This window comes from Orcinus orca, chromosome X (genome assembly GCF_937001465.1).
Source record: "Orcinus orca chromosome X, mOrcOrc1.1, whole genome shotgun sequence".
NCBI lineage: Eukaryota > Metazoa > Chordata > Mammalia > Artiodactyla > Delphinidae > Orcinus > Orcinus orca.
Window position 1 is genome coordinate 107,688,808 of NC_064580.1, and position 26,587 is coordinate 107,715,394.

General features: G+C 41.3%; 1 protein-coding gene across 1 annotated transcript in view; it reads right to left on the bottom strand.

Annotated features, from left to right (window-relative positions):
- Positions 1 to 26,587, bottom strand: part of LOC101276968 (teneurin-1) — a 350,419-nt gene that overhangs the window by 10,956 nt on the left and 312,876 nt on the right. The window contains exons 25-29 of the mRNA XM_049704537.1: positions 22,490 to 22,662; positions 21,104 to 21,339; positions 9,053 to 9,349; positions 2,566 to 2,953; positions 494 to 1,714 (exon numbers count right to left, since the gene is read on the bottom strand). Coding sequence (XP_049560494.1) covers positions 494 to 1,714; positions 2,566 to 2,953; positions 9,053 to 9,349; positions 21,104 to 21,339; positions 22,490 to 22,662 — 2,315 coding nt within the window. The remainder of the gene's footprint in view (positions 1 to 493; positions 1,715 to 2,565; positions 2,954 to 9,052; positions 9,350 to 21,103; positions 21,340 to 22,489; positions 22,663 to 26,587) is intronic.

Here is a 26,587-nt window from a genome sequence, read left to right on the forward strand (position 1 = left end):
CCTTCGATATGTTTAGCCAATGGTAAGTTAGGGATAAACTCCCCCTTATGTCACCCACTCCAAAACATATGATCCGTTCCCCAGGGAAAGCTTTTGATTCATGGATAATCACAGAGATCAGCTCAGTTTACTGTGTGGAAATTCTCAATGTGGTAGAGGTAATAAGGCCACACAGACTGTGATATTAGATTTACTTGATGCAACAGAATCCCGATTTTTCTTCTATGAAATTATTTGTAGAAACTTTTAAGAGTGAAAACTACAAAAAGAAAGCTTAAAAGGAAAGAGAAAATATACTGGGATGCAAAAGCATCATGTTTTATGCCAACATACACAGTTCTGCTCACTCTAGAAGACTAAGGAAGAGAGTGACTGCACAATAACTTGTGGGCTAGCTGGCAGGAAGAGGAAGCATATTTACAAAGGCATTGAGATTATGTGATAAACGAGTTTTCTCTTTACCTTAGCATAAAGTGTTACACCGTTTAAATACCTGTGGTATACTTTGCAACATCTTGAATTTTGCCAACTGGATAGTTATTTTCAAAAGAGTAGAGGTTGAATGGTTTAGGAAGGAGGTTCAACTGTTTCCATATGTGATGATTAGGCGTCGTCCATCTACCAGCAACAACATCATAGTCTCTTTGCCCCAGGTGCACTAATTTAGTAAGGAAATCATAGAGTCCTCCATGAAAACCAATGATGACCTGAAAGTCAGGGTAAGTGTCATGATAGATATCTCCATAAGGCGTGTACAGTATCTCTTTTATCACCTGACCTCGACTGCTGAACACGGCTAGCGGGGTTCCTGTATTATCACAGGCTACGTAATATTCTTCACCACTGCTTAGCTCCATGGCAATAAGGTGACCTTGGAGATCATAATACAGGGATGTAATCTCTGAGCTCGTGTGGTTGTACAAATGAGTAACTCTTATGGGGTTGGCAAGGTCTGCATAAAAGAACTGGAGGTGCTGTCCTAGGCTGGACTTACTGGCGACACGTCGCCCAAGCCCATCGTAGTAATACTGCACAGTCCAGCCAGAAGCCTTATTGTAGGCTTTCTGCAGCAGACCATTAGAATTATATTCGAATATGTCATTTCCCCTCTGCCTCAGAAAGCCATCTTCATCCATTTTATACTGAATTTCTCCTAGTCTGGTGATGCGATCTCGGAGGTCATATCGGAGAGGAGTAAGACGAGCACTATTCCCGTGGCTTAAGAGGTTGATGTTGCCATTCAGATCATAACTATAACGCCACTGGGTTTTATCATTTACAGAAACAGTTTGAAGTTGCCCATCAGCATCGTATTCATAGAAATATCTTGTTATATTGGCATCTACTCCTACTCTGATATCACATATTACCATTCGGCCCATATTATCATATTGAATAGTCATCCAGTAGGCAATTGCCTTTAGGATTTCATACTGGACTTCAATGACTTGTCCATTGGCGTTGAAGATCTTGGTGTGCTTCATCACTGTAGTAGTTATGACCTGATTTAAATCGTAATTAATTACACTGAATTTTCCAAACTGCTCTGTTCTACCAGAGACATCAACATATCGGTACAGATCTATGGGCAAAGGGGTTTCATTTATCACAGCTTGCATGCTGGTGACGCGGAAGTTGTTGTAGCTGTAGTCAAACCGAGCATTCACAAGGCCTTCTTCACTGAATCTGAAAATCTGGCGCCCAATAAGAGGTCCTGAAGGGATCAAAATAAAAATAATGAGAACAAAGCTAGGCGCTCAACACTGAACAATCAGAAAGTTCTAGTGTTCTTTTCTTTAGTATGGATGCTTTTACATTCAAAATAAAATATTAGAGATTGACCTCTGATATCTAATGCCTGGGCATCTCATCTCATAGATATATATATTCTCATAGTTGTGGTCACCAAATATGAAAAAATTTTAAATACTGTATATTATAGTTATAGAATAATTTAACTATAGGAACTTTAGAAGTAATAACCCATCCAGTAGTTGAGGTGATGAAACTGATATTATAAACATGTTTTTTTAAAAACAATTACAGACAAAAATACTTTCAGTTTATTTAACCTGTGCTACAAAGTCAGAGGGTCAGGTTTTGACCAATTCCAGCATTCAAGTAACTGGATTTGGGCATTTTATAAACCGAAAGGATGAAGTATAATCAAAAGTTGTGACTTTTAAAGACATGTTGCCATCAACTGAGGCTTATAGAGGTTATATAGGGCTTGAGTTAGTTTCAGTGAGACTCATATCTTGCAGCTGCATCTTTGGGAAGATTTGGTGGTGAGTAGGGACCGGTACACAGTTAGACTAGGTACCTAGAACTCAACTTTCTTGAGAGCTGAGACACAGAAAGAGAAATGTACTGTATGTTTTTAAGGAATCAGCTTTCATGTCACTTATGTTTTTCATTTTCAATGGAAGATAATTTGATAATGCAAGTGAAATTTGGTTGAATTGAAGAATGTCTATAGGTTAATGCTTATATCTCAGACTGTGGCCAGCAAAAATTTCATAAGACTGATGTGGTTGTATACATCACCACCCTTTCACAACAAACCTGTTTGCCTGTATCTGATTGTGCAAATGAAGCCATCGTGCATCAGGTGTATTGTCTTAATCACTCCAGAAGACTCTTCATATGTTAATGTGACCTGGGTGGTATCATAGAGAATCTCGGACAGCCTTGCTTGCTTGGTGTACTTGTATAAAACTCTGCGCCCTGTCCCCAGCTGCAGGGTCTGTAGTAGTCGGCCATCTCGACTATAGTCTTGGATAAAAGAAGTGCTACTGTCTGGTGGGGAGTAGATGTTCCGGTAGTAGCCCACTGAAAGCATGGTTTGTAAACTGTGGCGCACCATACTAGGCATGGTGACTGAGAGCAGACAATCCGATTGGTCATACTCAAAGATATAACGCCGCTGGCTATGTAAGAGAAGCATCACAGACTGAAACGAGACAAAGGCACAACAGCATAATAGTACCATTGGAGTTCAGGAGATTAAAGAAAATACACATTCATCCATTCAACACAAATTTATGGAGCACTTACTGTGTGCCAGGCACTGTGGTGGACCCTAGTGGATGCAGTAGTGGGCAATAATGTGTCTATCTTAAACTTACAGTTTAATGGAAGAGAAAGACAAATAACCAGACAATTATAATATAGTGTGAAATGTGTTATGACAGAGGAAGTACAGGGCGCTTATGGGAAGCGGAGGAAGAGCAGCTAACTCAGACTTAAGAGGTCAAGAAAGGTGTCCTGGAGGCTGGGACATCTGAGTTGAGACATAAAGGGTGACTAGGGGTTGCCCAGATAAAGGCAGGGTGGTGGGTGGAACAGGATGGGGAGAGTATTCCTGACACAGGGCATAGCACTGTGAGGGTCAGGATAAGAAAGAGAACATGGCTTTTTCAGGGAATGACAGGAATTTTGTGTGGCCAGAGTATGGGTGTGTTGGAGGGGGTGGGTGAATGGCAAGAGCTGAGGCCAGGCAGGTAGGCTGGATCTAGATCACACTGGGCTTTCTAAGCCACGCTAAGGAGTTTGGACTTTAACCTGCTGGCAACAAGGAAAACGCTGAAAGCAAATCGAAGGACAGGGCAATCCAGTAGGTATTCCAGAAAGGTTACTATTGCTTCAATGTGGAGGTGGATTGGAGGGAGGTAAATGGGGGGCAGGGCATGCCACATATTAAGTATTAGTCACCAAAAAATACTTATTGACTTTATAGAGGTGTCTTTCTGAAAAGTTGTATATAAAATATTACTATTACAGTAGTCCCCTCCTTATCTGCAGTTTTGCTTTCTGAGTTACCCACAGTCAACTGCTGTCTGAAAATATTAAATGGAAAGTTCCAGAAATAAACAATTCATGAGTTTTAAATTGCACACTGTTCTGAGTAGTGTGATGAAATCTCACGCTGTCCTTCCCAGGATGTGGATCATCCCTTTGTTCAGTGTATCCACACTGTATCTGCTACCCGCCCGATAGTACAGGAAATATCAGTATATATGGGGTTCCATACTATCCACAGTTTCAGGCATCCACTGGGGGCCTCGGAACGTATCCCCCGCAGGTAAGGGGGGACTACTGTATTGCTCTGCAATTCGTGTTTTAAACTATATTAGGGAAACATGCCATTAACAGTGAAGACTTCTCTGGTTATGCAAGCCCTCTCCCCCAAACTGATCTGTATTTCAGAAACAGTTATTTGTTGAGGTATAATGCTTTGCACGTTATGGGTGCTTCATTGATATTGGTTTATCTTATTTTAATTTTAAATATAGACATAAAAAGAACACTATTGTAGGGAGAACTCAAACCCTATTTCTAATTGAAAAGCATTTAAGCCTCATCTTTCAATAAAAATAAAAATTGTTCACCCCTGGGAATTCTGATATATCTCCCTAAGGGAGCTTTTACCCCTCCTTTCTTGAGAATTGGCTTATCAAGCAAAAAGATTTAGTTGAGCTTTATTTTCTGAAGTTTCTGTTATGAAAACAATAGGTATCTTTTCATTTTCTAAATATAAATTACATAAAGTTATGAATATGAATTACATAAGCATATATAATGTACTTTTAAAACTTCTAAGTATGAAATTATACTCTAATATTGAACATGCTTCTTGAAACTGCACGTCATCCCTGCTCGTCTGAGAATTGATATGGAATCGCGTGTCAGTACTGTGAAGTCAAAGTCAGCACTTATTTGCTTGTTCGCTTATCCTTTCCTTCTTTTCCACCAAGTACTCTGCCCGGGGATACAGAGCTGTGTGGAAATCCTATCACCTCATCACCTGTGGACACCCTGTAGCTCCAGAAAATCTGCTGAACAGAAGGCTGGAGACTTGGAACTCCTGCGGGGGCACGAGGACACAAAGGGACCACTGAGTCCTTGACCACGGCAGAACTCAACAGAACCTGGGAGGAAATTGGTGGGAAATACCTTTGCATCACCTCTATGCTGAAAGCCAGATTTCTCAGCTACTTTCCACTCTCTTCTGTCAATTTGCCATGAACAAATGACATCTGTCACCTGCGATGTGGGCCAGGGACAATCACCATATGGCTCGCACACATTATCTAGTACCAGCCTGCCTGGGCCAGGCCTTTTCCAGTCGCTGTACCAGCCTTGCCAAACATTTATAGCACATCGCCATTGTGTTCTCTCCCTGCTCTCATCCTCTGCGCTGCAGTAAACTACTGCCTGACCCTGTTCCTGGGTGGTGCTGATGCTGCGCTGTCTCAAAAGCTCCCTGGTCTGTTTTAAAGCTTCCTGCCAATGGCAAAAATGTGGATGATGTGATTAGAAATCTCATGAATGTAACTGTTGCGTTGCCAGACTACCATTTAGTTCTCACTTGCCTGCTTTTTCACTTTGGGTGGGCATTATTATCAGCTCTTTCAAAAACAATACTTATGAGTCCATCCAGTGCCCATAGTGCAGCTATACGGTAAAAGGCCATTTCTTATTCGTTGAAACAATGGAGTGGGAGACTTTGTATTTTTTAAAAATTGATTGTGAGATCCGAAAAGACTGTGACATCATTGTAAAGAAGAAAACAAGAACAATCATGGCTGTATACTCATTTGAACACGAGTAGAAATGAGAAATGGCAGAAATTTGAAAAATTAAAGCATTTGAATGACCACCAGATGGCAGTCTGGGGCCACCTGGAAGCACAAGCCAAAGGCTGCATTCTCTCCCTCGAGGCAGCCTTTGAAAATTTCAGCCCCAAAGAGGCAATTTTGTGTAAATGTATCAGACTAAAGCATCTTATTAAATGATTATAAAATATATTTAAATGTATTTAAAAATGAAGTTCTTAAGAACAATTTTAGGAAACGGAAAGATGTAAATGTAAATTTACTGTAATACAAAATTTTAGCCCCACAAGTCTTCAAAATATAATTAACTCAGGAAAGGCTCATAAATCAAGATAGAGAATTAATGGCCGCACAGAGAAAACTTAAGAAACAATAATTGATTTTTTTAAATAGAGATGAGATCATTTAAGCCACCGCAGCTATTAGCCAAATAATTATTTTTCTCCTAATGGCTACAAATCATTGCGCATGAAAATGATACGAGTAGTTTTTACTTACTCTAGAGGAAGTCAAACAATTTTTACAAAATTTCTGCACATTAAGGTGAAATATCTGCTGTTTGATTTTTAATATATCATGGTATAGGGATGGCAAGCAAATTTACAGAGGTACTACCAGAAGTATTTTGAGGTATAAAAAGAGACTTATATTTTAAAGTTTGAGAACTCTTACTTCAAAATATACTACTAGAGCCAGCCTCTTTGTCTTGCTCTGCCCCAGACATAGTGAAAGAATGTTCCAGCGAAGGCCATGTTAAAGAGAGGACTTTAAAAGAGCACGGGGAGGCACAGAACCTCATCACCTCACTGGAAAAGTTACATGTTAACTGGATTTTGGTAAATTGAATATTCTTTACCTTTTCTTTCTAGAATCACAATTTCAAAGTTGCTTTAATTTCCTTCCTTTTTTCCTTCCTTCCGTTCTTTCCTGTTTTAATTTACCTTCAAGTAGCAGTAACTGCCAGCCTTTAAGTTCTTCGATTCATATAAATACTAGAATAAATACTAGAATGCACGATTTAAATGGAAAGGAATTAACTTTTATTGAATGACTAGATGTGCTGGGTGCTTTATATTGTTATTTCATTTAATCGCTGCTTCTATTCAGTGAATTAATTATTATCACTGGTAATAATAATGTTAATAAAATCAATCTCGTGATAGATGATTTTTGGAAAGTAAAGAACCATTCCATAATTATGTGTTTTGTAGGTTCTGAGTTTTGCATAATAGCATTGCTTAAGTCACGGGCTATCTTGTAATTAGAGAACAAATTAAATGTGAAATCAAGAAAGGGAGAAAAGTCAACTAAAAGGCACAAGCGATTTGGCTGTCTCACTGGTCAGTTAACTAGTCTTTGGAAGTCGCTGGGGCTTTTCTCCATACATTGTTTTGTGACAATAAGGTCTTATTTCTGTCTACTGCAGACACTGACAGTCTCAGGGAGCTCTCTTTGTTGTGTTTTTTTTTTTAAAGAATTATTGCCAAGTAAGTTTCTGTAGCAAAACGGACGTATGTGAAGTTTGCTTCACATCATTCTTTGCTGAAATAACTGTGCTGAAATAATCAGTTAATCCAGAAAAGGGGAACAATAAAATTGCTTCATTGGTGTCAGAGAAGAGGCTAAATAACTATATGCAGGGCTGAAATTTAAGTTTCAACAGGCTCTTTTGTCATCGTATGGACAGCCTAAAGGGAAAGTTCTACGAGACATAGAAGCAACTGTCTACAGGCAGTTAGCTCAGTGGCCAGACTGTGGCGCTAATGAGGCTGGGGCTCTGAGTTCAAAACCGTACATACTTTTTTTTTTTTTTTTGGCTGTGCCCGGCGGCTTGTGGGACCTTAGTTCCCCCGACTGGGGATTGAACCGGGCCCTGGCAGTGAAAGTGCTGAGTCCTAACCACTGGACCACCAGGGAATTTCCTCAAAACTGTACATACTCATAATGAGTGCCAGCTCCTTCACTAGTCACACGTAGACCTGTGGGAGGATCAGCACAAACCTATCCTCATTCCTGGAAAGACTAATCAGCCTACATTCTGCTAGAATCAGTGGCATCTTTTTTTCATATGATGGTCATCATTACATGCCTTGCCTCTGTGAACGTACACCAAATCTTTGGATTCAGTTAATTTTTTTTTTTTTTTTTTTGCGGTACGCGGGCCTCTCACTGTTGTGGCCTCTCTTTGTGGACAGTAGTCATACGATTTTGCCAATCATCCTTGTTACTAAAATTCAAAAGATAAAAGATCTACTCTGTAAAATTCAGATGTTCCCAGTGTAGAGTACAGATTATAGAGATTTCATCGATTTCTTCAGCAGAAAAGGACAGGAGGTGGATACAGCAGAGAACTCCCTCCTTTACCCTGGCTCCCAAGTGGAGCTCTGCTTTATCTCCTAGGCATTCCCAACTTGGCAAATTCCCCAGCGACTGGCTCTGGGAAATAATACAATAGTTTTATAATAACATACAACTGCTGGCACACTTTTTTTAAAAAAAAAACTTTCAGGGGTATATCAGAAAGGCTTAGCATCATTATAGTGAAATTTTGCGATGTGAGCTATGAATGCCCATGACTTTTCTAAGAACTTCTAGGGGTGACTTTGCACTGACTACCCTTGAATCCTCAAGGGAAGGCATCTTCCAATTTTCCCAGAAATTAATTCAGGACTGATAAGTTGAATGGATAGATTTGGGAAAAAAGAGACAGTATCTTAGGACATCAGAGATTGAGATGGTAGATAGAGATCAATTTCTCTTATTGTCTTCTGATACTGATCGGGCTAGAAATCATTTTGCTGTGGGGGGCTGATGTTTGACAAATGGATCCAGTGATGGGATTAAAATCCTTGCCCATTCCAAGCAGACAGAGGCCACGAGCTCCTATTACAGATGCTACTGGAGAGTCATTACATACAAAGGACTATTACCAACGAGGCCCCACTGCTACCATTTCCTCAGACCGATTACTTGGGAAAATTAGTCTTCAAATGTATACCGCTAAACTTTTACTGACTATCCTAACAAAAGTAGAAGTCCTTATTCTCTGCGTAAGAGGCTCTTTTCCGGAGCTGCGATACATTAACACGCAATTTTATAATTTTCTACCTATTTTACTTCAGTGTGAGCTTTCATAATAATAAAGATACATTTTCAGGAGCATGAACAAATATGCTCAAATGAGGAGAAATCGAAGCCATTATCCTGACTTCAGTTTGAAAGAGTACCTGGCAGAGCGTGGGGTTGGGGAAAGTTTTCAGCTGAAAAACAGCTTATCCTTACAGATATAATTTGTTGTTGTTACTTCTATAGAGCAGAACAGCCAGAACACAGACTTTTCTCCTGCAGGTCCTCAGCAAGGCGGGTAGTTCAGTGCCGCTTTCAATATTCTCATTCGGGAACTCAGAACTAGTTTATTTCCCCTACATGCTTACCTTTTCTAAGTAGGTATAGCTCCAAATTTTCCCATCAGCCCAAGTTCTTGAAATGATTTTTCCACTCTGGTCATATTCCATTTTTTCATTCCACGTCCCTCGTTGAATAAACGTCACCAATCCTGAAGGTGAATATGTGATATTCACTTCATTATATCTGCTTATGGGAGACCACAGAACAGGTCGTCCAGTCTGGTCATAAAGAATTCGAAGGGTGAATTTCCGATGGTCGTCATAGATCTTTCCTGTGCGAGTCATATGATCAAAATCTATGGAGAGCAGGTTTCTGTTATGGGCCTACAAAAAAGAGATAGGAAATACATTTGAAGCACTGCCTTAGCTCCCCTCATCAAGTGCATTCACAATTGAAAAGCTTTTTCTGTTTCTCCAGCAATGGGGTGTCTCTTGCCTTTGAATCCACCGGCTTCTCCTCGGATGACACTTGTCTTTATTCTCCCAGCAGACTGTACAGTCTTGGAAGGTTGGGGCTATGTCTTAACTACTGGTATGTGCTAGCTCCTCAACATACGGTTATTGATTGCTTTTGCCCAACTCAAGCCTCAAGTGTGCTGATACAATTTTCAGTGATTATGTAATCTTATTTTATGTGAGTCAGATGCCTACCAAGGAACGGGATTTCCTCCCCCTCTTTTACCAATGAAGTGGCTAAAACATAGAATGGTGAGTTATTTACATAATTAGAAATTAGAAAAAATGAATACAGAGCGCCCCCTCTAATTTATACAGAGAATCCCTTCTTGGGCTTCCTGTTCCTCTGGGCATGGAGCTTTATCACTTCACATCTATCACAGGGGAACACAGAGCAACTCAGATTGTCTCCTGAGATGGAAGCCCACTCAGCAATGTTTTACCAGAAGGTAAATGTGGCAGGTGTTGGTAGGCCCCCCAGTATTTGCGAGGGTGACGCCACTCAGTGAGGTTAGAGCATGGAGTTCAATCTGGGTACCAAGTTTAGAAACAATTAGTAGCTCGGCTTGGTTCTGGTCTTAGGCTTCCTTGACTGCACGCCAGCATCCCCTCTGTGTACTTCACGGCCCCAAAGTTGTCCAGAGAAATCCTGCCTCTGAGGAAATTCAGCCTGGTCTACAAAAGATAACCAAAGAACTAAATGGCTTAGTTAAAAAGTTTTTAAATTGGACAAAAGGCCACTTTTACTGGGTTTTCAAAGCAACTGGACAACTGACATGATCTGTTCTACTCTTCAGCTAGTAATGCCAATGTTTGGCACTCCCACCAGTAACTGCTATAGCAAGCTGATGACAACACAGAGCTGAAGAAGGCTCTGGAAGATAGGGGTTTTGAAGTAGGTGGGTGAGAGGCCAAGGGGAGGGCTTTAAAAATTTGTTTTATTTATTTTAGTTTAGCTCAGTTAAGTTTTCATTTCAGTGAGTCGTTTGTTTTGTTTTATTATAACTTTTTATGTGGAACTAGTCTGACTCACAAGAAGTTGCAAAAGTGGGGAATTCCCTGGCGGTCCAGTGGTTAGGACTCCAAGCTCTCATTGCCCAGGGCCCAGGGTTGATCCCTGGTCTGGGAACTAAAATCCCACAAGCCTCACAGTGCGGCCAATAAAATAAAATATGTAAATTGTTGGAGCTATTAAAAAAAAAAGAAGTTGCAAAAATGATACAGTAGCCATGTACTCTTCACCCAACTTTCAAGGAAAAGACTTCTTTTGGGTGAAGGGGGTCCAAGCATATCTGGAAGGAACCTTCTAGGTTCTTGGCTGAGACCCCCACACACTGCCACCCTCACCCTGTAATAAAAACAGGAGAAAAACAAACAAGTTTAATAACATGTATACCTCCTGTACACATGGGAGAGACCCAGGGGAACTGATTAACTCTCCAAAATGGCCCAAGTCACCACCTTATATACTATCTCCAACTAAAGACAAAAGATGTTGGGAGGAGGGAGCCAGTTATGGGAGGTGACCAGGCAAAGCACAGTAAACAAGGGTAAGGTTGTTATGCAGATTTAAGTCATTGCTTTCTCCATCAGCCTAAAATAATCTTTATACCAAAGAGGCATATTTTGGGGTGGCAAATTCTTCTCCCCTTCAAATAAAAAAGGAGAAACTTTGAGAAGTATAAACAACAGTGGCTCTCGGGAGTCAGGAGACTGAATTAGCTGCTTGCCTGTGCACCAGCCATCTCTTGTATTCGGGCCTTAGTTTTCTTATCTGTGAAAAGGGAGTGATATTTACCACTCTACACCACACACCTGTGTTAAGAATTAAATGAGATTACATATACGGGTACCTGGTGATGTGTAAAAATAATATTAGTAATTGTTGTTTTTAGATATCATTACTTTTTGCATTTTAGTTAGGCTTCTGAATGGGCCCATGTGTCAGATTCCAAGGACTGTAGCTTGGTGTATTAGATTTATATCTGTAGGAATTGTCAACACGATCCTGAACAGAATATTAAATATCTGTTTAATGAGGTAGGGGAAAAAAACCAACATTAGGATTTGACTACATTAATCATAGTCGGACTAAATGGATTCACTAGCTATTCAACTAAACTTCATGTTCATTTATAATTTTTGTGGTCAAGGATTTCTTTAAATATCTGAAAGCTATATACTGTGTCCCCAGAAAAACGCACATAAGTACATAAACAAACATTTTAAACAAAATCTCAAGTGGGATCTGAAACTCAAACATGAAACCTTTAGGGGTCTTGAGTCCAATTTCAAAATCCTGGCTCAGAAAGAGGTTTTCAAAAATTTTTTGTTAAAATTTTTTTTTGCTATTTAAAAACTTGAGATATAACTGACATATACCATTATATTAGTTTCAGGTTCAATATGTGTATATATTGTGAAATAATTACCACAAAAATCTAGTTAACATCCATCACCATATGTAGTTACAACTTTTTTTTCTTGTGATGAAAACTTTTAAGATCTATTCTCTTAGCAACTGTCAAATATACAAAACAGTATTATTAGCTATAGTCACCATGCTGTACATTACATCCCCAGGACTTATTAATCTTTTAACTGGAGCGTTGCACCTTTTCACCCCCTTCATCCATCTCGCCCACCCTTCACTACCTGCCTCTGGCAGCCACCAATCTGTTCTCTGTATCTATGGCCTTTTTTTTTTTTTTTTGATTCCACATCTAAATGAGATCCAGAGTTTTTATCTTAGTGCCCTGCATGACTGCAAAGCCAGCATTCTCATTTCAGACTCTGGTTTTCCTTTGCTCAGTAATTTTGTGCACTTTGCTTTTTAAAATAACCTCCTTAACTTCTACCCCCATCATAAAAGTGATATTTTTTCATTGCAGAAAAATTGGAAAATATAGAAGTATACAAAGAAAATAATCACCTGTAATCCCATCCTTCAATGTGAATCATTGCTAGTACTTTGCAGCATTTCATGCCCACTTTTGTTTTGCATAATCTATGCCCATACACTTAAAGAATACAATTAGAATTATACTTAAAGTTTTGTGTCCTACTTTTTCAGCTAATGTTTTGTCTTGAGCATTCCTCATGTTATTAAATATTCTTAAAATGTGGATTTTAGTGGTTACATAATATCTTCTACATGGTAAGCATTTATTTTTCCTTTCTCCTATTGTTGGAAATTAGAGTTTTTGTCTTCCATTTTTCTTTTATCTTTCATGTTCTGTTGAACATTTTTGTAAATAAATATTTCCTTAATACAAAACCCTATAAGGGAAATTATGGGGTCAAATGATAACGTATTAAAGACTCCTGATGCAACTCGAGATATTACTTCATGGTGCACAAAGGTTTACAAATTTATGCTCTTATTAACTAGCAGTGGAAGAGTTCAACTCATTCCATCCTTACCACCATTGAGTATTGTCATTGTTAGTATGCTTTTCCCAATATGAGAGTGGGAAAATAGTATGTTACTGTGGTTTAAATTTGCATTTATTTGGTTACTAATGAGGTTGAACCCTTTTAAACGTCTATTCGCCACATGTACGTCTTCTATGAATTGTCTGCTATTTTCAACGTCTTTTGGTTTCAGTTTCTTCATCAGCCAGCTGGGGCTAATGATACTTGCCATTAATTTTGAGCTTCTGCAAGAAAAAAAAAAAAAAAGGACAGCAAATGTTCCACGCCATGAATTCCAGAAGACTAGTGATTAGATACTCCAATTATTTGGGAGGAAGTCTTGTCAGTTGCAGGGGTAGGTTTCATTCAGGGAATAGAGCCACAGATTGGGAAACATGACTCTTTAACCATCTGTAGCCAATGTGTGCAGTGCCGTGGTGCATAAATACACAGTAAACTGCTGTTATCACCTAAAAGGGGATAGAGAAGCGCGTATTTCCTGTCTTTTGATACACAGGGCTTGGAAACCTATAAGAAACCAGGTGTTCTTTCTTCTACTACCTTTCCTGTGGTTTTATAGCTACATATCTCTAACTGTAATACTGTTCATTTACAATAGCTGTAAAATATCCATGTACTCCCAGAGACGGTTGTAACTGTTACAATTTATGTTATAATGATAGTTAAAGAGCCAAAGTAACAAGTGATTTCCAGTTCAACTAAATTTGTGGTTTTATTTGTCTGATAGATTAAGTTTACTACTCAAGAACACATTTCTTAATAAAGTCATTACAGCTACACAAGCAGGGACCACTGTTAAAAATCCACTACAGGCACTTCCCTGGTGGCGCAGTGGTTAAGAATCTGCCTGCCAATGCAGGGGACACGGGTTCGAGCCCTGGTCCGGGAAGATCCCACATGCCACGGAGCAACTAAGCCCGTGCGCCACAACTACTGAGCCTGCGCTCTAGAGCCCGCGAGCCACAACTACTGAAGCCTGCGCGCCTAGAGCCCGTGCTCTGCAACAAGAGAAGTCACCGCAATGAGAAGCCCGCACACCACAACCAAGAGTAGCCCCCGCTGGCCGCAACTAGAGAAAGCCCGGGCGCAGCAACGAAGACCCAACGCAGCCAAAAATAAATAACTAAATAAATAAAATTAAAAAAAAATCCACTACAAAGCGAGCAGAAGAAAACTCTGCCTAATGTTCTTTCCCTGCCTGCCAAGACTTCTGCAACCATGCTTCTGTTTCTGGATAATGCACTCGGATATTCAGATGTTGCTGAAACGCTAGTTTTAAAGTCAGGTTTGGAAGATAATGTAAAATTCGGCTAAGAGCTGAAAGGGGATGAAGGAATTGAAGATGCCACAGCCCCCCACCCTGCGAGTCTCCTATGGAACCCACATGTGAGAAGGCTGAGAGAAAGAATGCTAGGCTGACCGCCTTTGACTGCTGGGGTCATGAGCAAGGGTGGGAAAGCAACACGTTCATACAAACTCTTGTTTGCCTGAAAGACAACAATAGCCCTTGACCTAAGTGTGGGTCATCAATCCTTATTTTGGCTCTTCCTCCAAACAATCTATACCAATCTTTGCCCTGGAAAAGAGAGGGGCAAAGAAAAGGTTGACATTTGAGAATAGCCCCAAGTTAAAAAGAGTCTCTTTGGACATTGAGCAAGACACTTGAGTTTGGCAATTGATGAGTTGTATGTTGGGGTAAGAAAGTTGGACTTGGTAATTTTTTTAATAAGGAAAGTATTTATGCTTTAATTTATTCTTCGGTTTTCTTTAGGCTTTTTTTTAGCTTTGCTGAAGAGAAGTAAGGAGAAGGGCTTGCTTTCTTGTTCACACTTCGACCAGAAAGGGAAGAGGAAAGAGCATGCACTGGGGAGCCATGGGTTGTGTTGCCAGCAGAAATCAAAGTGCCTGCGAAGGGTGGGTACAGGCAGAAGCTCCAAAGAAAAGTGTCCTCTGCCTCCCCTCAGATCCTTTCCTTGCTCTTTCCTAGGAGTTTGAGTTTTAACTGCTTAAGAGAAAGTCCTTTCAACCCCTTGCAATTTGAGACTCATTCAATTAGTAGGATAAAAATATATTAGGCTGATAATATATAAAGATATATTAGGTTGATATATAGATATATAAGATATATAGACACATAAATATCCATAGGCAACTGCTGATATTTGAGTGTTTTGGGCCTACCAAAAGGGCAGTTTCCTATGGTTCAACCCAATACACACACACACACACACACGTGCTGAACTCTAAGCTCCAATCATGGCAGTTGATTTTCTTCAGAATAAAGGAGGAGAAGGCTGAATTTTCAAGGATGCTGTCTAGCATTTCAACTCACAAGGCAACTGAGGTACGTGTTTGATTTTTGCTGAAGAAGTTGAAAGGTGAATAAGTGAGATGGGCCAAATAACCACATTACAGTTTGGGAGATGCACTGCATTTAATTTCCATGAAGCTGTGGGAATGGACAGAGTCACAGCTGCTTTTAAATTGGTACACGCTACTCTATTCTCACTGGTTTTAAGGTAATTAGTACGTGACTTTTAGAAATCGATCAATACAATTCTACAGATTTTATTTTTTATTGCTATTGCTACGCTGACAATGCAAACCGACTCAGGCTTGCTTCTGTTTCACAGAGTTGCCTACAGATGAACAGGGCATGTATGCAGGGTTAACATCAGCCTGCACGGCTCCACCGGGAATTTCTTTATACCTGTTTTTCTTCTTTTTTCCTCCCAAGGCACTCTCTTTACCTCGCCAGACCACAGAGTCTTAGTGCCAGAAGGAATCTTACGACATGGGCTATTGACCTGGACTGCCTGGGTTCAAATCCTGTGTCACCATTTACTAGCTGTGTGCCCTCTGTGTGCCTTGGTTTCTTTATCTGTGAGAATGTTAATAAGAAAACACACCTGATAAGGTGTTATGAGTAATAAATGAGTTAATATATGGCCATACACAGATAATATTTCAATGAATGTTAGTTGCTATAATTATGATTAATGGTAATAATACTACTAGTCATAATCATAGAGATTGTATAGCTCATATCCCTCATTTTATAGATGGGAAAAGTGGTGTAAAGTTATGGGCATACCAGTTCTTCTTCAAAACCTTACTCATTCCTCTCACTTGATTTCTGCCATACCATTTAACTTGGACACTTTGTGCACTAAAATAATTTGCTCTTGTTTAATTACTTTCCCGTTGGCGAATTCATCTGGGTAACCGTACAACAGGCATTTAAAAATTTTAATACCAAATCATTAATGCTTATATACAAGTGAAATAGTGTGTGAAATAATACTTTCTGTCTAGCTATCTTTGTGGAGTTGACCCAAGATTAACAAATATAGTAATTTGTTAAATTTACAAATCACAGTAAATTTCTGTGATTTGAAGGCCCCAAGAATCCCCTGACCCCAAAAACCAACACTGCCCAGTGGCCTCGATGCCTTAAATCTCCTGTCTCCAGGCGACTCCTTAGGGGTGAATACACTGCTACTTGGGACTGACACCCACAGATATATTTAAAAAATAGATGAATCTATCTGCAAGCAGGCTCCTTATCTAAATTTTCACAAAATGAAACCCTCCAGCAAACCTAGGGAGAACGAAGTTAAAAGTGTGAAGCAAACACATTTTCTGAGAAAGGAAGGAGACGCTGGAACCCTCTTGGCTGTCTCCCACATTCCCCATCATTTGTCAGCCTGGGACCTTGTGTTTCACCTGGGCTTGTTCCCCCTTTCAAAGCTCAGCTGGCATATGAACAGTCACATGTTGCATTTCAAAACAAATCTACCCTGTTCTCAGTTATCTTTGAATGGCGAGAAAAACAATCAATCGTGAGGGTTTTTAGATTAGTCTTGGCTTCATTTTGCTTGTAAAACATAATCATCTTACTTGATTTGATGACTTTGGTTTGAAGTGCTAAGCTTCTTGGTTTTTGTTTTTTTTTTAATAAAGGAGGCTGCAGTTCTGGAGTTTTGCTGTAACCTCACATCTCAGTCTGCGAAATCTTGTAAAGAGCTCTGAGGTCCAATGCTGGGATAAGTCACATTTAATAGCATTATTATCCACGGACACAGCAAGGTGCAATCTGGATGTAGTTCCTAAACCAGTGTGCTTTTGGTGAACGTCTAATTTCTCTATTGTCCAGGGAAATGTATTTATGGGGACAGACTGATGCAGCAGATGAGAAGGTACATAGACTGGATGGGAAAGTACTTTGTAAGGAAAATGATTCAAATACAACTCAGGTTGGGGGGGAAATGGCTTTTTAAAATAAATGAAATTTCAGGATGTTAATGTGATTTATTTCACTTAATGGAGCTGGTGCCGGATGGCCCAGAGGTAACAAATCCCTCGCCTGAGGCTAAGCAGGATATCATGTTTCCCAGCAGTTTGTTTCCTCACCTTGAAGAGGACCCCCAGTGTGTATGGAAAAAGAAAATCACCGATGGTTGGAGAAAAGCAACTCTTGTTGCTTTATCTTCAAGAGAGGTCTATCATTTTCTGATTTTTTTTTTTCTTTCCACCTAGAAGGTCTGGGGTGGATGTGATAGGTAGCTTTGGGGAACATTTGATGTCCATCATCTTACCAAGGAAGCCTTTAAACGAACCTGTCATTCTGTGCCCGAACAATTACTGTTTTATGACCTGCTGCCCAAGCACATTTGCAAATTACAAGCACACCTCTGTGTGGTTTTTCAAAGAGGAGCCCTATTTCCCCCAGGGTAGCAGGGGTTTCTATGTTGTGTGACTATCTGAACCTGTTATTCTGTCTGAAGAGCTCTGGAACAGCAGCTCCTCCAGGAGAAATAGAAGATTCAGTGCAAGGTCTCCAGGTACTTGGGGGCACCAGAGAGCCTTAATCTTTACATAGATGTTTACGAATGGGTCACCGCATATTTGGCCCAGAGAGAGAGAAAGTTACATCTCATGTGTCATCAGCTTGCCCCTTGAAAGCTACCATAAGTGAAGGGGGCACCATCTATGAAATAATAAAGTCAGTAAGGAAAAAGAATTTGCCTGGTTAAAACTGGATCTACACCTGCCTTTGGGGAGCGTATTCATTCCATTAAATTGGATATGCCTAATCTGGGGAAACTGAGGCAGTAATATAAGCCAAAGTGCCTAAGGATAGGGACAGCAGGTAAGGATTACCCAGTTAAACAGCCTCCTTCCTCTTGCCGCCTCCACACTTTGCCTGCCCGGAGGCCAGCCAGTTGTCCCGCACCATCCACACTTGCCAGTACATTAGAGTCGATTATTTGTCTCTTTTTGTCAGCACTGAAATGAGGAGTCAGGCCCTGCCAAGGTGGCTCCACTGAGCGGGGCAGTGATTTATAGATTAATTATTTTAAGGAACAAGGCAGCACAGCATGATGTAGTGGAAAGAGTGCTGCGCTAGGCGAAGCCCTGCATTTTAGTGCTGGCTCGGATCCTTAATAGCTGTTTGACTTTGGGCAAATCACTTAACCTCTCTGGGCCTTAGTCTCTTTATCTGTAAATTGGGAATAACAATAATTGATGGTTGTTGGACTTCCCTGGTGGCACAGTGGTTAAGAATCTGCCTGCCAAGGCAGGGAACACGGGCTCGAGCCCTGGTCCAGGAAGATCCCACATGTCGCAGAGCAACTAAGCCTGTGCACCACAACTACTGAGTCTGTGCTCTAGAGCCCGTGAGCCACAACTATTGAGCCTGCGTGCCACAACTACTGAACCCCGTGCTCTGCAACAAGAGAAGCCACCGCAACGAGAAGCCCACGCACCACAACGAAGAGTAGCCCCCGCTTGCTGCAACTAGAGAAAGCCTGCACGCAGCAACGGAGACCCAATGCAGCCAAAAATAAATATAAATAAATAAATAAATAAATTTATTTAAAAAATTGATGGTTGTGGTGATCAAATAAAACCCTGACTATGAAAGCATTTTATTGATTGTAAGGCACTAAACATATGTAAAGGATTGTTATTGTTGTTAGATTGCTAGGGACATGTACAGTAACACCACCTAGCCATTCTTCAGTCCCAGGACCTCAGGAAGAACCCTAGAAGTCATAGAGGAGAGGGCCCTGAATTTGTTGCCCTTATAAGCCATTCCACAAATCTGCTCAACTCTACCACGGGATGGGAAACGGATCAATTATCAATGGTACTAACTAAATAACACTTCACTCTACTCAACACGAAAGAGCCCCCGTATGTTTTATGACCATTAGCTTCTCAGTATTAAGAACAATTTGGGATATGAGGTGCAAATTACAATTTACAGTCTCTCTCCATTATCCGTGCATATGGAAGGGAGAAAACAGGGTGGGTGATCGTAGAAAGTGGAAAATACTAAAGTCACATAGTATAGAATGAGTTCTCCTAAAGAATATAAAATCCCAAAGTCACATAGTGTATGATATGATTCACAATGTTTTATTCAGACTATAAGCTGGGGAGGCACTATGAGACCATTTATTTGATATAATTGTTCTGGGGTGAATCCATGAGGTTGGTGAGCCATATGTAGATAATTCTGACTTTTCTCTAGTATGACATTTCATTTCACAGGTGAAGAAAATAAAGGCGTTCCTTAAGCCAGTTGTAAGACTTCCCCATCGAGGGTTCTACCCAGGAGATCTCATTTCTAGAAGAACTCTGATAGAAACCCTCACTGCTCTCACACAGACAGGTTTGACTATTTGGACTGGTTTCACCTCCCAATTCAGTGGCATACCTAGTAAATAGTCTGGCCAATGGAATCAAAACCTACAAATTGACTTGTGCATGTAGACAACCTTAGTAGCTGTTACAAAAAACAAGCATGGAAGTCTGTGTCTTTGTGTTACCAACAGAAGTGACTGGAAAGTGAGCGCTAGTGTAGATCATTTAGTCCGTATCAAGCCATGGGACTGACTTGACGGCTTGTCACTGGAATTGGGTGGTTGTTTGGCATTGCGTTGCCACAGCCTAGAGGTTACCACATTTTTACTGTGAGTGAAATTTTACTGTGAGTGAAGAAAATGCAAGTGTTCCAGGTATCCCAGGCACGACACAGGTGCTCAAAGCAGGCCTCAATAATGAGTGATCTTCTCCCTCAGGCTGGCAGTTGCTCTCGGGCTGATATTGAATGTTACTATACTTGGAAGGTTGGTCATGTCATCCTAACATTGGTTCATGTTCAAGAAGGGACAGGTAGACAGAGCGCTGTGGTGTCTGTAGGCTTTGTGTGCTGCAGAAAGGCAATTTTGATTGAATGATCCCTGGTTAACTGTGGTGAACAGTGCTTGGTAAGAACTTGAAAACCCCCAAATCTTTCATTTCCCCGGGCAGCTGTCTCTGAGCACCATTAGCCCAATGTGAGTACTAGTCCTTGACCCCTTTGGCCCTTAATATGTATATTCATGACAATGATATCATTCACTGTTTTCGCCCTTTATCTTGCTTTTGTCCAGATGTTGCCTGATGTCTCACATCCTTCTGTGTGTGCCTGCCTGGCCTTTCCAAATGAAGTATCAACTACCGCAAAGCAGGGGTCTGGGACAGCTCAGTGGACCTGCTGACCATCTGCAGGCCTTGTGAGGGATTCTGGAGGGCCTCCCGACTAAACACATTTCTCGATCCAGATGTTCTTGGGGCCTGAAATTGCTATTGTCAGAGCACTTTAGCTGGCTAATGACAAAGAAAGCTCCTATTAGGAGGGGGAAGGGTAAGCTGTGACAAAGTGAGAGAGTGGCATGGACATATATACACTACCAAAAGTAAAATAGATAGCTAATGGGAAGCAGCCGCATAGCACAGGGAGATCAGCTCAGTGCTTTGTGACCACCTGGAGGGGTGGGATAGGGAAGGTGGGAGGGAGACTCAAGAGGGAGGGGATATGGGGATATATGTATACATATAGCTGATTCACTGTGTTATAAAGCAGAAACTAACACACCATAGTAAAGCAATTATACTCCAATAAAGATGTTTAAAAAATAAATAAATAAATAAAAAGAAAGCTCCTATTAGAATGTTCATTTCAGGGTACTGAACCATTATCAGCCTTTAGCACCCTCTCTTGAATTAGTATATCATATAAGCTAGTCAGTCAGCTAGAAAAGCTTTGGAGAAATGGGACTTCCAAAGAGGGAGGCTCTGCTGTTTTCAAAACTAAAACACCAATTCTATAGCTTCTATCAGGTCGAGCCTTACCCTCAGCCTTCTTTCAAAAGCGGAAATGTTGCCTTTGTTCTGCTCCTTCCGCTGCCGCCACTCGATGAGGTTGGCGTTGTGCTCTCCGGGCAGTGAGATGTTGCATTTGCCCAGGGTGGGGTTGACCGCCCCGGACAGGATGTGGGGCTCTGAGCTGAGGCTGATCTCCATCCCGCTGGCAAAAGTGACACGTAGGGAGCCGTCTGGACTCACCCGATAGGTACTCCGGGTATTTTCTGCAGACAGAGGAGCAAAGGAGGAAGAGGGGGAAGAAAGGGAAGCACAGAAGCAGAGGAGAGACAAGTTTAGCTTTAGGAGGTAAGGTTGGGAAAGGATGAGCAGGTGGGGTGCCGTGGACCTAACTGCCCTCTGGGCTAGACAACCACTCTGACAGGCCAACACACTCTGTCCATTTGGGTCTCGTTATTTTCACAGCTGGGCTGTCTTGTTTCTTGGATAAAAGACTCCTGTGTAATACTGCAGGCTGTTTTTGTTTTGAGAAACTTTCTCACTTTTAAAGAATTCCCTCACAAACTCCCTTTCTGACTTGGTGGACTGGCCTCCTCCATTTGATATGCTGGGAGCTAGAATGGGCAGAGTATGAAGTTTATCTCAGTATCATCACTGCGGGGGGACACCAGCACAGTTGCCGGACTCCACAAAATGATACGCTGACAAAGGTCGCCACCGATCCTTTTACAGTGGCTCAGCCTAACAATAGAAGGAGTCCTTAATGACTGGGCAGAGAGAAAACAATTTCTCTGTGTCCACCTCCCTCAGCTTCCAAGATATTCTTTCCAAATCCACCTCCCTCCCTCCCTTCCTGCCTTCCTTCCTGTTTACTCCTCTATTTCTCCCCCTCTCTCTCCTCACTTCCCTCCTTTCTTCCTTCCCTCTCTCCCTTCCTTCTTTTTCCTTCCATTCCTTTACTTTCCTCTCTTTGAACAGAATGAGCTTTTAATTCTCTCATTTCCCTTATATTCCTGCTTGGTGTGTATCCTCATTCATCCTTTTTATTCACCCATGTCATCATTGCTCTAGAATGCTAATCTCAGATGGGACACAGACTTCATTTCTTTAATATAACCCAATTGGAGCTTAAAGAGCTTTACAAACAGCTGCGTGTTGGGAAATGACTTGATGGAAGAGTAGATTTGGCAGGGATTTAACCTCATAACTCCCACTGGGATGTGGCCCAATGTTGCTATAGGAACTTTGTGAAAGGTGTGACTTTGTCTGGGCTTCAGCCTCCATAGCTGGAATATTGGGAGAAGAAGTCGTCTTCTCAGCCAAAAGTGAATTCTAGTCATTGACGGTGTGCAGAGGTTTGATGGTAGAAGTAAGAGAGATGCTGTTAGACTCTGGCGAAGTTGGAAATATTCTTACCTTGTTTTAAAATATATATGGTACTAGTTGCTGTCAAATTGGTTGACATGAGGACGTTTTCGCGGTTGGAAGTATCTAGCTCCACTTTTGTCAGCTTCTCCAGGTCACTGTGGAAGCTGCTGACCTCTCCAGTGGGAAACGTTGCATTGGTCAGATGCCCCTCGGGGTCATACCTGAGGAATGTAACCAATCCCAATGTTGAAGTCTCTTGGCAGTGATAACAGGCTTTTGCAAAATAAAAATCACTTGGCAGCTAATACAGTTTAACTTTGAGTGATAACAAGTATTATTAACCTTGTTCAATAAGAAGAAAAAGGTCAGAGAGATGATTAATCAAACGAAGGTATTTTTTGCTGCTTCTGAATTCTTGATGACTTCCTTGAGCTGTGCTGTTTTACAGAAAAAATATATCTGGTAATGAATCACTAGGGTGGAAAACTGATTTATGAGTCATGTCCTGCTGTGTGCAATGTTGCAGGGAGCCCTCCGTTTGCAATTTGGGTCGATCCCATCAGATGTGATGGGTCACAAGGACCAGCAGAGGGTGCTGTTGACAAAGAAAAAGGAGGCATGACTGTCCGCCGCCCCGCCCCGCCCCGCCCCCACCAGCCTGAGAAGGCTAATAAACTGATTCTGCACTGTGATAGGAAAATTATGTTTGCTGATCTTTAAGTTGCCAAATTTGAAATGAATGAATCCTTCTTCCAACAAAATGACCAAGCACCGAAGACAATGGAAACATGTTCATTAAAACATTCTGGAGCCCCCTGATCTCAGTGCCACTTAATTTTTTAATCTTTTTATAATATAGTACATAATGTGTTGTAATTTGCCTATATGAGTAAGAGACGAAAACAAATAATTACCTGGGATAATAGGCAATAACCTATATCTAGAAATATAGTCTTGTGAGTTGACTTTTTTTAAAAAATCAGAATTGGCAATCTCACTGTCCTCCAAGTGGAAACTGCCTCCCTGAAGGCTTTTGGTGTGGAGCTGTTCTTTTATTGCCAATAGAACCATGAAAAATAAACCCTTCATTAAAAGTAAGGACATGCACTTGGAAACCCATTACTGCTTTCAAGTTGCAAATTACAAAATAGTTAAGTACTTTTTTTGTTTTTAAAATGTTAAACAATTATATTCTTTTTACCCAAAGTGAGCAGGATACAGCCTGGACACAGTGGTAGAGTCTGGTTCTACTGCCTTCTCCCTCCAAAATTATGCAAAATGGCCTAGTGATTCAGTGTTAATCCACTACGCTTTAAAGAACTCAGCCTGGATAGCTGCTGAAATTTTAAAACTTAGACCAGCCTTTGGTAGGCTTGGGAAAAGGGGCTACACATTATTTTATAGGACAAAACTGAACTTGAGGCTATACACAATGCCATCTCAAGTTCAGTTCTGTGTGTACATGAGTGTGTGCACGTGCACACACATGCTATCAGTTAAAAGAGTCAGGCACGCAAATAAAAATAATCAAATAGGTCATTTGACATCATAGATATGGCAAGCCCTAGTTGTTTAATTGGATGCACGCTTTGCTTAAATGGATTTCAGTCAAAAAGGTTATTGGCATGTTGCAGCTATGCTGCTAAGGCCTCATTATCGAGGAAAGGCTGAAGGGTGCTGTTTGCGCCTGGGGTTAATGGCAAAATCCTCCCCCCTGCTCAGCCCGTTTGCCCGTGGCCTGCTCGGGGCTCTGTGGCTGCAAGAAGAAGACCCCTGATGAGAAAGGGGCATGGAAGGGCCTGAACACCTAACACAGTTCCGACTTTGTCTGCCTGGTCTTTCTTCCAGGAGAGGAAAACGATATCCAGTTTTGATTCTTGCAAGGTACCAACCTGCTTTTCCCTGTAGGGAGGAGTTTCCAGGCAGCAGACAGAAGGGAGCTGCTGCAGGCCCCCCTCACTATGGAGACTGTGGTCCCACAGCCTGGACTACTCAGGCAGTTCCTCTCTGTTTCACATCCATCACCAGCAACTCTGCCTCATTGGTTTCCCTTTCCTGATTTCTGAAGGGTTTCCTCAGCACTTGGCAAGGTCACTCTTCATTATTCCTCCAGGAGATCTGACCTAAGATGCTACGCATGCAGGTTTCCAACGGGCTTTCCAGCTCAGGGCAGCTTCTTTCTTTCCCAGTCACATAGCCCCTTGTTTGAAAGCAAGATTTCATTGAAAGGTGATGGCAGTGGTCGTGCCCACTTCTCAGGGCAAGATGACAAGATCAGATGCTAACTGAGCCATCCATGAGCAGAGGTCAAAAATCTGAATGAACCTCAGCAGTGGCCTGTGGTGTAATTCCCTGGATAGATGTAGCTGGGAGGCTGCTGCCTGGCTCCTCGTCTGCTGAGAGAGGGAATGCAGTGGGGATAAGATAGAATTTCCCACAGTCCTGCCCAGGCGCTAGAGAGCTAGAAAGTTGTATTGTCTGATTTCCTTTCTGTGGCTGGATAAGCCTCCTTATCTGAAAGTGTACATTTGACTTTATCATAAACAAAGCACTCTACCTTGAGGGCGTTATGCTAAGTGAAATAAATCGGACAGAGTAAGACAAATACTGTATGATCTCACTTATATGTGGAATCTGAAAAAAAACAAAACCAAAAACCCGAACACAAAAAACTCATAGAAAGAGAGATCAGATTTGTGGTTACCAGAGGCGGGGGGTGGGTGGAGGAATGGGACAGAGGTGGTCAGAAGGTCGAAACTTCCAGTCATAAGTTACATAAGTACTGGGGACGCAATGTACAACACGACAATAGTTAACTGCTGTGTGGTATGTATGAAAATTCCTAAGAAAGTAAATCCTAAAAGTTCTCATCAGAAGGAAAAAATATTTTTCTTCTTTTTCTTTTGTATCTATATGAGATGACGGACATTCACTAAACTTACTGTCATCATCATTTTGCAATATATATAAATCAAGTCATTATGCTGCATGCCTTAAACTTATATAGTGCTGTATGTCGATTATATCTCAGTAAAACTGAAGGGAAAAAACCCAAAAAAACAAAGCACCCTACCCCCCCAGTACACTCACCCGCCCCAATTCTGCTAGTCACAGCCAAAGCAACGGCATTTGGTGGTGTCTGCAGTGTGGTGCCTCTCCTGGGCTCATTCAAAACCTACAGGCCCAAGTCTCTTCTGTGGGGTCATGTTCAAAGGAAGAGCAGATCCCACAACTTTGGAAAGATTGCTCCAAACTGGATAAGAAATAAAGGAAGCCTTTGATTTCTTATGGCTTGCTTGAGGTTTCTTTTTGTTGTTGTTGTTGTTGTTTCCCCTCCATCACAGGGGACTGCATGTTTCCAGACTGAATGTCAAAGAAACAAGTTTAATCAAAATCTCTTACGCTGTTCTGTGGGCTTCCCTCTGGTGCCTGCATCCTTTGGTGCAGAGAACACAAGCCAATATGCTGCAACTGATCCCTTCAGGCCGTAACAGGGTTGTAACTTCCACCACCCTGCCCCCACTCCCCCTTCCTACCCTGGGCTGCAAATTCTGGTTGGTGAATTGTGTGATCAGGCATTGACTGTTGCCTTCATGGTCATCAGGAGTGAGCTTGGGAAGAGGAGATTTGCCATCACCTTGTCCCTTCCCGTCCCTGATTTTACAGAGTTCCACTGTGTGCGTGCGCACACACGTGTCCCCATGGATCAAAGGAAACATTTGTAAAGGAAATTCAGAATTCATTCTTGTCCTTGAGGAACATATAGTTTATATTAGGGGAGATGATATTTACACATTATTAAAAATATATTTGGTCTGATATTTTCTCGTAAGGGATAGCCTGCCCTTTCCCTTGAGGACAATTTAAGCCAGAGCTAAACCGGGCAGGGTAAAAACTAGTAGCTCTTCCATCTTTGCTCTTCTTAAGAAACTGTTGAAGATTATAGAAGAAAAATTCATTACTTATTTTTTTTAAAGGAAATAGACCCTCTTTACCCTCTCATGCCGGAAACCTGACCAACCTAATAAGCGTTCTTTAGGAAATACTGGATTGCCCTTTCTTCACCAATAACTTCATGTGGCCCCCCATGATTCAGCCCATGTCCATAAGCCCTTCTATCTTCACTTGTCCTTCACTCAATAAATA